Source organism: Diadema setosum, chromosome 20 (genome assembly GCF_964275005.1).
Source record: "Diadema setosum chromosome 20, eeDiaSeto1, whole genome shotgun sequence".
Taxonomy (NCBI): Eukaryota; Metazoa; Echinodermata; class Echinoidea; order Diadematoida; family Diadematidae; genus Diadema; species Diadema setosum.
In genome coordinates this window covers 26,564,370-26,578,418 of record NC_092704.1, presented here as the reverse complement: position 1 = coordinate 26,578,418, position 14,049 = coordinate 26,564,370, and the positions used below count along the sequence as shown (strand labels likewise).

Below are 14,049 nucleotides of genomic sequence, written 5' to 3'. Positions count from 1 at the left end.
TGTTTTCCAATAACACAATTATTTCGAACATTAGTTTCACATGTATAATTGTTGTATTATTATCATTATTATTATTATTATTATTATTATTGTAATTATTATTACTATTATTTATAGTGCGCTTTTCCCACAAGGCCCAAAGCGCTTACAATCAATTCAAAGCATGTACGACAGTAAGTGTAATTGGATAAATGTTACAGCTACGAACTAGTTGCTACTAAAAAGATGTGTTTTCAAGGCTTTTTTGAAAACACTGACTGATGGAGACTGTCTAACGGTAAGTGGTAAATTGTTCCAGTGCTTTGAAGCAGACACAGTAAATGTCCTATCACCGGCTAAGGTGCGAGTAACAGAATATGTGAGACGAAGCGGATCACTAGATGACCTCAAATTTCTAGTAGGTGTATATAAAGTCAAACAGGCATCTAAGTATTTTGGAGCTTGATTGTTGAGGATTTTATAGACAAACAAAACTAGTTTGAAAATTATCCGTTGCTTCAAAGGAAGCCAGTGCAACCACTTCAGAAGTGGCTGAGATGGGTAGTCCCTAGAAACCTGAAACACTAATCGGGCTGCCCAATTTTGAAGTCGCTGCACACGATCCAATTGAGTTGAAGGAATGGAAGAGAGAAGCCCGTTACAGTAATCTATACGGGATAGAACTAAAGAACGCACTGCGTTATGACATGCATAAATAACTATACATTGTACTTTTTCCCCTTGAACTTATATCAACAAAAATGTTCGATTGGAAATGAAATATCATTTGAACTGAATTGAATTGAAAGAGAGAGAGAGAGAAAGCATGTGATATTAAGTGCATGGAATAAAAATAGAGTGTGAGAGAAAGAAAAATTGTAATGGAATTATTTTATATTATAATGAGAGGGGAGAAAGGGAGTGTATGTATGGTTTTTGTGTGAGCATATGTAACGTAGAGTGGGTGGTATAAATAGAGTATGTACGAGAGATAAAAAATAATGTAATATATGAAAGGGAGAGGGAGAGAGATTGATGTGTGTGAGATGCTTTGGGAGAAAAAAAAAAGAACGAACTAATATTTACTAAAATCTCGACTTGTTACCGCCTTGTGGGAAATTAAATTATTTCATCGGGAATGGAGCTAGGGTAAGGCGATCACTGCTACGGGGAAATATTAAGAACAAAACAAAGATTGTCATGATTTTTGCAGTAAATCCCTGTGTGGGTGGATATGCTCCTTTCGCTTTCCATGCTCGGTTGGAAAATAAAGCTTGCACGGATACTCTTATAGGAACTGTACAAAGAGGCAACTGTATACAGCAGGAATGGAGAACAAAATACAAAATGGAGACATTGTACATTTCGCGACCAAATTCAGCCCCCTTGTCATTCCTTGGCTAAGGTGTCTCTCTCTTTTTTTTTTTTTAGTTTCTTCATACTGTTTTACAAAGTATTTCTGACAGTCTCCTACATACTCATGTATCGACAATATATATATATTATGACCTGCTAATGAACGATGGTATTGAACGAACGCAATAACTGGCAGCGATTGAACATACAGTATTTTTCGTCTTTTCTTTTCTTTTCTTTTTTTGTGGAGAACGAGAGTGAATACATTGGGGGCAGTGGCGTATCTAGGGAAAACGGCGCCCGGGGCAAGTACGAAAATTGCGCCCCTAATTTCTGAAAAATGTTCAACCCCAACCCCATCCCGGTAGGGACTTTAAACAAAGTCCACATGATGCTTTTTCAAGCACTTTTAGGGGTCTTTTGAGGGTGATTTAAATGTAATAAATTTTGATAGATTTTGGCGAGCGAGCGCAGCGAGCGAGCCGAAAATTTTTGTATTTCAGCTTACAAAACATGGAATTCTTGTCATTTTTTGCTTACCAAATCTTACAATTCTAATCAAGATATATAGTGACGGCCTTATAGATAACGAATTATACCAAAAACCCGAGGACTTTAAAACATACTCTAAATTAGTGCGCGCGAGTGAGCTGAAATTTGTATATGTCCTCGTCATCATCACGTATTTTTCTTATTTTTTTTATATAAATTTTGGCGAGCGAGCGCAGCGAGCGAGCCGAAAATTTTTGTATTTCAGCTTACAAAACATGGAATTCTTGTCATTTTTTGCTTATTAAATCTCACAATTATAGTGACGACCTTATAGATAACGATTTATACCAACAAATTGAGGACTTGAAAAATACTCTAAATTAGTACGAGCGAGTGAGCCGAAATGTGTATATTTCTGCGTCATCATTACGTTTTTTTCTTATCTTTTTTGATTTTTTTTGCGCCCCCCTATTGCGCCCCCCCCCCTATGTTCGAAACCGTTGGCGTCCTCTTTTGATCCAATCCGCGATCGCTTCAGAACGAATGAAATTGCAGTCGCTGCTCCGTGTAACATTTTTCCTGCTATGACATGAGTGAACACAATAGACATTTTCATTTTGTCCGCGTCATCGTCACGTTTTGTTCTTATCTTCTTCTCTTTTTTTATACAAATTTAGGCGAGCGAGCGCAGCGAGCGAGCCGAAAATTTTTGTATTTCAGCTTACAAATCATGAAACTCTTGTTATTTTTTGCTTATTAAATCTTACAATTCTAATCAAGGTATAGTGACGGCCTTGTAGATAACGATTTATACCAACAAACTGAGGACTTGAAAAAGTACTCTGAATTAGTACGAGCGAGTGAGCCGAAATTTGTATATTTCCGCGTCATCATTACGTTTTGTTATTATCTTGTTTGATTCGGATTTTTTGCGCACCCCCCCCCCCTCCCGTATGTTCGAACCCGTTGGTGCCTTCTTTTGATCCAATTGGCGATCGCTTCAGAACGAAAGAAATTGCAGCCGCTGCTCCGTGAAACATTTTGCCTGCTAAATATGAAATGACATGTGTGAACACAATAGACACTGTCATTTTGTCATCATCACGTTTTGTTCTTACCTTCTTTTTTATATAAATTTTGGCGAGCGAGCGCAGCGAGCTAGCCGAAAAATTTTGTACTTCATCTCACAGAACATGGAATTTTTGTGTGAACACAATAAATATTGTCATTTTGTCCGCGTCATCATCATGTTTTGTTTTTATCTTGTTTGATTTGGTTTTCTGCCCCCCCCCCCCCACCATTCTCCCTCCCCCCTTCAGGGAGAGTTTTTTTTTTTTTTCCTTCTTCTTCTTTTCTTCTTTTCTTCTTCTTCTTCGTTTCTTTTTTTTTTCTTCTTCGTTTTCTTTTTCGTTTTTTTCTAGTGCAAGCACGATTCCCTGCACTAAATTAATGTCATTACGTCATGAAGCACAAACGATGAAATGCTGGATATACAGTTGATAGGACTGATTATGAATGCTTTTGACATGTTTGAGTTGTCACAATTGGTCATAAGATATTTTGACAAGAAAAAAAAAAATAAATAAATAGTGAAATAACAGTGTTGTAACACTAATTGCATTAGGAAAATAACCCTGATAAGTTAAGCAGACCCAAGTGAACAACAGTACATTTTTGAACTTCCCGTGAACAAAGACACACAAAAACCTTAGTGATTCAAATAGAACTAAAACTATTCTGACTACATGTTTTGATAGACCACATAACTGATATGAAATGTATAATCATTATGAATTCGTTTTTGAACACAGCATAAAAACACATGATGTATTTCCTAACTGGAAAGATTGCTAACGTGTAAGATGCAGTTGTCCTTCACACTTGGCTCTTCTTTTTTTTTTTTTAATCCTCTGTATCTGGTAATAAAAGAGAATCTCCGATTCACACTTGAGAATAATGTGTGCATGTGTTTGTGCGTGTGCATGTGTCCGTGTTTGTACGTGTGTTTGTATGTGTGTGACTGTGTGACTGTGTGTGCCATTTTTCTCTATTCCTTTCTTTTTATTACCGTGTGGCGAACTCAGTAACATCATCTGTGGGTGTTGGACACTCGTGCGAAAAACAGGCGTAATCAAGATGAATGCGCGTATTATAAAGCAAAGCGATCCCAAAGCCGTCCGCCGGACACCGACGCAAACGATGGCCGCGCCGCAGCTATCTCCGATGTCTAAATCCGTTAATGGGTAGAAACACTTGGCAGGCGATACGCTGCGTCCGTCTTCCGTGACAGGCGTATTAAAGGGGATGGGGGCTAACCATGGCGTCGCCCCACACACACGTTTGGTACTTTTGTCGCTGTTGATAGTGATGGTGATGTTTGGGTTTGAGTTTGTGTTTTTTGACTCATTTTTGCTTTTTTTGGTTTACTCATTTACTTTGGGCTATTTGCTTTGGTGTGAAGGAAGAATGGTGTCTGAGAAAGGTATCTCTCAAAGGTACTGTTTACCATTGAAAGCAGTGAAAAAAAAATGTTTGGGCTATCATATTAATGCATAATGTGTTGGTCAGTTGTATCACAAAACATCTTAACATAAAACAACATTTGCAATACAGCCTAAAATGTAAGGAGATATCGCCATTTTTCTCAAACCATAACTGTAGACGGTTTAGTCTAGAAGCATATTTATTATAACTATTGTTCATATGAAGAGTTTGTTTGCGAAAACCGATAAGTCCATATTTGTCAAATGGAGATATTTGCGATTAAAGGTCAAGAAAAATAAAGAGAATAATAAGAAATGTTTTGCTTCTTTTGACCATAACTTCAAAAATGTACCTTTATACATAGCGACCAATATGTCATTTAAAAGGTATTATTTTGTACTTTATGACAGAGACCGTACTTCAGAATCTTCAAAAATGGACTTATCGGTTTTTGCAAACAAACTCTTCATATTTTGTATATTTAAGGTTACATAAGACTTATTATACTTATTCAATTTTTTACATTGGTTGTTTCTATCCTAAACTCACATTTAAGAACCATTTTGAAGCACTGAGCAGAGTTTTTGTTTCGTCTGCAAAAGGGTAATTAATATTTCGATAACAGGATCGTTTCTTTTTATACCATGGCGATGTCCTTTGCCTATTCCTCGTGATATTTCTCATATTTTCTTTCTCTAATAATTTAATCATATAGTACATCGAAATCAGTGTAAGGGACTGAGCAGACTATGGGGACTCACGAACTCCCTTCTTCTGTCATATTTTTATCAGTATGTTTGGAACGAATACCCATTACCGGTACTGCTAAGAGAACATGATATTGTCGAAGCAGGTAATATTCTTGTTCCTTTGTCTTATGTTCCGTGTATCTTTAATCTTAATCCTGTTGCCAATTATTTTCCCTAATGATCGACTGTCAGATGATTTATTAATAAGGTGATAACAAATCAATCAAGCCTTTGGAAGGATTTATGATTAACACTGACTATAACATCTTACTTGTTTGCTTTCTAACTGTCACGGTGACTGTGCTTTATTTGAATTCAATTGTCTCCACTCTACGTAACGTCGTATTGCTGAATTCACTACTAACGCAATGGTATTCTAATAACAAAAATCTGCACACAAAATAAAAACAATTCATCTCCCTTATTGTAAATCTCCGAACGATGCCTTCATATCAAACTACATGGCTACTAGTACAGCCTGGGAAAAAAGTAATGCACATTTATCAAGCTCGTTTCAAGCAATGTGTGGGAGTTCGAAAGGAGAACATCGAATAGTTCTGTGCAGTAAGCACACACGTCAATAAAGCACAGGTGTTTCAACATTGTTAACCTGTTCCCTCTTTCTCCTTTTTCTCCTTTGATGGGAATGGGATACTAACTGTCAAACTGTTCAATGCTTTATGGGCCAAATGGCTGCAGGTATCCGTGGCAAAGCCGTGTGGGACCTCTCGCACGGATGTTGAGTTGCAATCCGCTGCCTATTTTTGTGGAACAGCGATGCCCCGTGACGTATTTGGACTTTGTTGATGCGTCCATTAGGGCAATTCTGAAACCCATTTTATTTCTTAGAACGCGACACCAAAGGAGATGAGGTAAGTCGGTGGCACCTTTAAGGCTGATGTAATAATCCCGATCTCCACGGCCCTGGTTAGGGTATGTCGGGAAGTGGCATTCGAGTAAAAACAAGGGGATTAAGTTTCTAATACCGCGATAAATTACGCGGGATGAGGTAGCGATTGAACGAGCCAAAGTGCCGTGACCTCGACTGTAGGGTATGATTCGTAAGACTCCGAACGACAGCCGAACGACCTTCGAACGAGCAGCTATCACCAAACTACGCCGCGAGCCGGTCCGTTTATTAGGCAATCAGTGTTCTTCCACAAGACACATTGCAAAGACCGTGATGCGTTCGCCTTGAAATTGCAATGTGAAAAATATACAATGTATAGAAGGAGGGGGAAAAAAGAGGGGGTAAATCAAGTTGGCAATGTGACATCTAAGATAGAGCTTTCCTTGAAATTACTGCATCAGATCCATATCTCATTATCTGCAAACGTAATAGACACACGCCTATCTCTTAATACTGGCGCCGTTGAAATGACAGGAAGGCGAAGAACAGACGAAAATTGGACGACGTTACCAATACACGATGGTGATGATAATATTCATACTACTTTATGTGTTTGGAATGATTATGAAACAAAAAGTGACAGCACCTAACAATTACGGTCAGATCCTGATGCACTTTTGATCACTCTAACGATGTTCTTAATGAAGTAATGGCTCTAGTGACAGTCAGCCCATCAGGGCAGGCATATAATATCTTTCTTTCCATATAAAGAATTTGCAATAAAGCCCAAAATAAAAGGAGATACCACTATTTTTCTCAATAAACCATACCTCTAGACGGTTTAATCTAGAAATAATCTTATCCTAATTTTTGTTCATTTTGTATATCTAACACTACTTCATATTTATTTTTACTGGTCAACATTTTTACATTTGTTGTTTCTATCCCTAACTCAAAATTTAGAACTACTTTGAAGCACTAAAGCAGGGTTTTTGTTTCATTTGCACATGGGAAATAATGCCTTTGAGTAAAATTGCGAAGCTTGGCACATTCTAGCATCATACAAATTCTCTATGAAGCTTCTGTAATACCGTCTGTAATGTTCTTCCTTTCTTTTTTTCCTCTCTTTCTCTCTTTTACATACATAATTACAGTCATATTGATGAAGAAGGATAACATTGTATTTCTTAGTAGACTAAGAGGATGCAACCACAATTTCCTTTCTCTCTTGACGTGTTATATCGGATCGATGTTAGGTTGACCTTAATTATGGCTCAATGAAATGACACTGGCTTTCTCGCTAGTCGCCTTCCAACAGGAAATTATACGTACTGGCAAGCACAGCTGAGGGGAGGCGCCACACGAACCAACGATTCTGCTGAACAGGTGCTTTGAGTGACCTTTAACCCCAGATGCCATTCAACCCCGGATAGATATCCGACTGTTTGTCTCACCATGGACCCTACCACAAAAAAAACGGTCCATGGTCTCACTATTACTCTTTACGTCTATATCTATACCTCGCAGGCCATTTCTCCCGACGCCATCTAGTCTCCATCAATTACAACTTTGAAATTACTTGCTAGGGATGTTTTTGTAGGGAAAGATCTGCACCAAGTAATAACAACAAAACAAAACAAAAAAAGAATGGGAATTGATAAGATTACGACAATGCAAGCGTCAACAGAGTATAATTCTAGCGGATCTCGCGCAAATGAAAAATAATGTTAGTGACGTCATACTTTTTTTGTGTGTATTGTGTATCTTAGTTTGTGTCTGTGATTCTGTCTGTGTTTATGTGGGGGGGGGGGGGTGGACAAGTGTAGGTATGAACTAGAAAGAAGTAATAACCTGCATTATTGTACGAACACTTTCATCATTGCGTACGTTTGAGACCGGAGGCTTGCCATTATACATAGCAACATCACAGTTAATTCCTGCCTGAGAAACTTATTTGGATGGAACAGGTGAATGGAATGATTCGTCCCTAGGATGTAAGAAAAGAAACATCCATGAATTGTAATTCCATTGCAGAAACGGTCTCTTACATTTTATTAGCAGATTAAAACGTACAAGCTTCCCGATTGGACTTAGGTGTTCACATGCACACGCAAAGGTTGGCGTCGTACTGTCCCGATGTTGTTACTCGATTGTAATACGAACATAGAGTAACGATTGATTTTTTTTCAATTTCGTGCGAAGTTGGCCCCGAATGTCGTCAAAAGCCAATCAACAGCCGAATCAAGTACGATATGCCTACGAACGGTCACACGCTGGCACCCGAACCACAAACGAAGGCCGCACGAAAATGCGAATCTTTATTACGAAGTGTACCCGAAGGACACACGAAGGAGACGCAATGGCTACACGAAGATTTTGCCACCGTTCACTATAAGTTTCTGCAGAAGTCTGAGAAACTCTACCGACGGTCAAACGATGGCTGAAGATGCCCTTACGAATGACAGGAAGTTCATACGATCAGAGCCGGATTTGAGCTTTATTTTATAATGTGTCCATCTTTACTCAATTTCGGGACAATGTGGACGCCACTTGTACAAAACCATGTCAAAACACAAACACAAGCCGGGGACTCACGAAGTATAATGGAGTTCCTTGCCCTCAAATATAAGGAGAAACTCAAAGCAGGAAATTAGATTTTGCATCGATCACGATCACAACTTACGGAGGGCGTTGGGTGGGCAGGCGAGAGTGACATTGTGTCCAGCTTCCGTTGGTGGCCAGCAGGTCAGGGTGTCATGAGAGGCATTGCAGAACGGAACTTTGCAGGAAAACAAGAAGGATAAAGGAGAAAGACATTGAGACCTCTTTAGTCGTAGATACATACATATCTTATTGAGTAGCTTATAAAAAAAAATACACAAAATAAACACACATCACTCGTGTAAAAGTAACAATAAAATGCTATCTTAAAATGAAGTTGTCTGTGTTTGCATTATGATACATATTTTTCATTACATTATCATACCATGTTTTCTTCATACTCAACCCTATTTCATATGATCTTACTTTTTTCCCTCTCCTTTTTCTGTCCTACTTTTAATCTCTTCTCAGCAGAGCCCCAGGGAACTGATATCCGTTGAATCTCGGATTTTGTTCTGGGACACCGTGGAGAGCGAAGTGCATTGTCGTTGTTAACCCCGCGCAATTGCTGAAAAGTGACGAATTGATACGGCGTATACAACGATCGATTTGGGCATGAACTAGTTTTCAATCAAGAGTTATCTCAGAGTAGGTGATAGTTTGCAATCGGATTCATTCTCTCACACTTTCCTCAGTCTCGCCGTCTGTCTGTCTGTCTGTCTGTCTGTCCCTCTATCTCTCTCTACACATATATTCCTCCCTATCTCTCCGTTTTGATCTGTTTGTCTATAGCTATATTCATTTTGAGTCGTTCCTTATCTCGCCTTCGCTCCTTAATTTCCTTCTTCTTGTACAGAGCTGCTGAATTTCAGTAGATAGACATTGTCTGAGCGACAAGACTGACAGGTGGGTAATGTCCCTAGAAGCTCAACCGAGGACAAAGGTGACAGTTTCCGCTTCAATTATCATAATGTATATCAGAGTTGCCGAGGATTTACACATTGATTTGACTTGCACGTGACCATGTCTGTGAAACACATCTTTATGTGTGTATAGAGTGTCAGTCCGAGAGTATTATTTTCTACATTTTTAGATGCAGGGGTCTTGTCGAACGCTTATTGCTATACATTCCATACAACAGATGATGTGCCACAAAATTGTTCCTCGACTTATGCTAGAAAGGTGCAGCTCTGAAAGATGCGGCTCACAATTTATTTGCAAGCCAAATGTAGGAAGTGATTACTTTGACAGCTTCAGTTTGAACTATGTGCGATTGGGTTTAGAAACAACTTACCCATCAATTAATTAAAAACGCAAACCCAGAACCCCACTGAGCAAAACGCGACTGCAAAACCCTCCCGGACGCGGGACAGTCAAATGAGGTCTTGAAAACATGTTTCAACTATCGACTATTGAAGTAATAATCCACTTCTTTTTGTTATACAAAAAGCAATGGAAACGGGATCTACTAGGTGGACTTTCCACATGATCAAAGTATATTGAGATAACTTTTGCCCAATAATTACATAGAAATCAATTTCAAAACGTATCGCTCTCGGCTACAGACTGCACAAGTTGATTACAAAAAAGACGAGAAACAATCCATGATCAAGGTATTGGAAAGAAATAAATTCCTTTATTGTAGAAAGTCGTCAAAATCATTTAACCCTTATGTGATGAACTTTGCATGTCAAGGACAGTGCAAAACAAACAAACAGACAAACAAACAAACAGAAAAGAAAAGAAAATGAAAGTCAAAAATAAAAACATCATTACGCCCACGGAGCTTATCTAGTGAGTTCATTTTTATCGACCTCCCTTCTGCTTTCTTCTTCCAGTGCCTCTAATTACATCACCTAGGAGAGGATATCACGGACACTTTCCGAGAGGTGGCGAAAAAGCCAGAGGGGTGTAATGAAATCATGCCCATCAATGTGATTGAATAGCACGATGAATACTGGACGGTTGAGAAGCGTAACTGATATGAACTTTGAAATCACGTAGGGAGAGAGAGAGAGAGAGATACATATAAGACGCATAATATAGGGTGAGAGAGAGAGAGAGATGGAGAGAGTATATTCGCGCAATGTCATATCATTCCCCACTGAGCTGCGAGCCTGAAACACTGTCTGATTGGCTCTGATTGGGTCGTCACCTCGTAAAACGGTAAATTTTCTTAGCATCTCATGGTTCCTTTTCATACTCTCTCCCTCTCTCTCCTGTTATTTTTTTATGTTATTATTCTTCTTCATTTCTAAACGCGAAAAAGTCAAGTTCATGTTCCACGAAATTTGTGCAGAATAGCCAAAGGGACGATGGAATAATGGTGTTCGATAGGAGTAATTTGAAGCGATCTACACCGTATGCCAGTCTTATGGTTTACAAGCTAGAGGCCCTGCATGGACGAGATATATACTCTTGATTCACCTAGTCTTTAAAGTCAAGAAAAAAAAACCCACCCGAAATGATAACGTCAATCAGTAAATGAAATAAACGTAGCTATAAGCTCAAAGCAATGACCAAAAAACAACAACAGAAATAAAGACAGAAACAAAAATAGACGAACAAAAGACCCCTAATTTGAACACTTCTGGAATTATAACATAACTTGATTCGTGAATGCATCACATTGAAGATGATTAATTTTTATTGGCATGATTGCACATCATGACCACCATTTGTATTAGTTTAATGAATGTGTGTAAATATATATATATATATATATATATATATATATATATATATATATATATATATATATATATATATATTTACACACATTCATTAAACTAATACAAATGGTGGTCATGATGTGCAATCATGCCAATAAAAATTAATCATCTTCAATGTGATGCATTCACGAATCAAGTTATGTTATAATTCCAGAAGTGTTCAAATTATGGGTCTTTTGTTTTATATATATACAATAATATATACAATAATATATACAACTTATTACACATATTTAATAATGCATACATATTGTTTTCATATGGTGCAAACAGACAACATTATCACGAGTTGGTCAAAGGGAGGGAAGTCGCCGAGGGGGAACAACCATTCTCATCACCTTTCGTCATTTTGCCTAAAATACGTAAATCCAAATTAATTAATTTCACTCTTCTTGTCAACAGTTTCAACACTCTCCTGAGGAAAAAAAAAAACACAAACATTTACTCCCACAAAGCATTAAAAGATTACCTTACTAATACGTCCTTTTTCGTTTTTTGTTCTTGCTTATCAGAGCTCATTATTCTTTGCGTCCAGCCGAAATGCGTTATTTTCTTTTTTTCGTGGATTCATTTTCTCTCTTCTCCCTCTCCTACTCTCTCCCTCTTTCTTCCAGTCTCCGTCTCTTTTTCTCTCATCCTAACGCCCTGTCTCTCTCTCTCTCTCTCTCTTTGTCTCTCTCTTTCTCTCTCTCTCTTTATGATATGAATATATCATATTTATCTATCTGTTTCTCTTACCTCTCATGACGTTAATGTTATTGCAAAATCACGTTTCCAGAAGCATATTCGAAATTGATGACAGGGTTGGCATTGAGAAGACATTTCGTGAATTTTCAACTCCATCAGGATGTTATTTCAGGTAACGTTTCACGGAAAGGCAAGGATTGCAGCTTATAATATTGTTTATTCTGTATGAGTGCTGATTGTTAGTCGCACTGCAACATCTGCAAATTCTCTCTACATAATGTTGTATTCAATTCCCGGCATAACGAATTTTATATGAACTGTTATTTTAGGGAATGCGTCAGGAAATTCAATGACTTTGCCTTGAATCATATCTACAAGTTTTAATCATTTGACGCTTGATAATGCTATATATATAAATATATATATATACCCATATTCTAAGCACGTCTCTTTCTAGTTTAACTGCATTACAGCTGTATGTGATATAAGACTGCCATAATTACCAGGGAACGTTTCATGGAAAGGCGAGCAATTCGGTTAATCTTGTATCTGTTGCCAATTATTAATAGTATTACTACACGCATTGCAATATTTTGAATTTCTCTTCAAGCACGGCCTTTTGTGCTTTATTTAAAGAGTTAGACTATACGAGACAGCCATTTCAGGGAACGCTTCACAGAAAGTCAAGGAATTTAGTTTGTCTCCCATCTTTGCCGTATTAATTGTTCTGCGCAGTGCAATATCTATTATTTTAATTCTCCTTAAACATGGTTCTTTCAAGCCCACTATGGCTTGAAGAGTTAATGTAAGATTTAGTTTGCTGCATTGTAGGCAGAGTTGTTGCAATATTTTCAGCTCATATCATATGGGGTAATGCAATTATTCGGAATCAATTGATTAATCAACGATCTCCACCTCCTGACAGCTGAATCTGTCGGTGTTCGTGTCGCGTAAGCTTTGTGTGTGTATGTGTGTTGGGGGGGGGGGGTGAGGTGGGTGCCTAAGTGTGGATGTGTTGGGTGTGTATATGCGTGTATGATACGTATGCCCGGTGTTTGAATGTTCAGCGCTTGGGTGGAATTGTGTATGCTTAAATGCTTTGTAAAGTATATGTTCTTGTTCAATCTCAAACATCTAATTAAGTTTCGAGGTTACCGAGACATTTATCTTTTTTTTTAATTCATTTTCTTTTAATTCATTATTTTTTTTTTCACCGTCATTTCAAGAAGGTTGCTGTTCCCACAAACCAAACAGGAAATGATCCCTGCGCCCATACATCAATCGCAGCCCTAGTGGCGTATACAGTTTGTTTATCAATCCCTTGTAACTCTACGTGCCATGGCGCCAAGCCGACTCAGTTTTGCTCTCGCACGGAGATATCGACTTCACTATGACTCAAGCTATGTAATCCCGCTTACCTTACCGCTCATCGATCTCTCGTCTTATAGATGCTCGATGACAGTGGAGTAATTCCGCGACTGTCACATACGTAGTGCTTCCACGCTTTGCCGAAAAAAAAGTCACATACTGACTAAACATTTGCGGATTGCCTGTCTCCACTTAAATGCACAGCTATTAGACTTCTTGTCTTCACATTTTTGTTTCTCTGTCTACGTCTTTGTCATTATTATTATTATTTCTTTTTTTTGGGGGGGGGGGGGAGGGACGGAATCTGTTTCTATAACAACACGTTTTTCGTGACAGCGATTATTAATCCCCTCATTTATTTTGTTTTGCTTTTATGCAGGCCAGGCATTGAATGATGGTGGCGTATTGCTATTAATTGTGGAATGCTTCACCTGGAAGAAAATTTAATATGACGCCAATCTGGAGTTTGTATCTTTACTACAACCAACTTTATTGTATAAAGATAGGAAAAAGGGAAGCTAATAGACCTTTGAAAATGATGAGAGAATAGTCGATGAAAGGCTTTCCAGGTGCCTTGGATCGTAAATATTCCGCGTGCCCCTTTAATGGGGACACTCAAATGCCCCACTTGTCCTGCCGCTTGTTCATGATGATAGAATCACGGATTCATACAGTACTAGTTTTTTTTTTTTCTTTCTTTCTTTTCACGGTTGTCATTCAAGGCCACGGGATATGGGGGGGGGGGGGAACC

The 14,049-nt window shown here is 38.3% G+C and overlaps 1 protein-coding gene across 1 annotated transcript in view; it reads right to left on the bottom strand.

The window, feature by feature from the left end:
* Positions 1-14,049, bottom strand: part of LOC140243539 (corticotropin-releasing factor receptor 1-like) — a 215,305-nt gene that overhangs the window by 27,772 nt on the left and 173,484 nt on the right. The window contains exon 3 of the mRNA XM_072323209.1: positions 8,594-8,689. Coding sequence (XP_072179310.1) covers positions 8,594-8,689 — 96 coding nt within the window. The remainder of the gene's footprint in view (positions 1-8,593; positions 8,690-14,049) is intronic.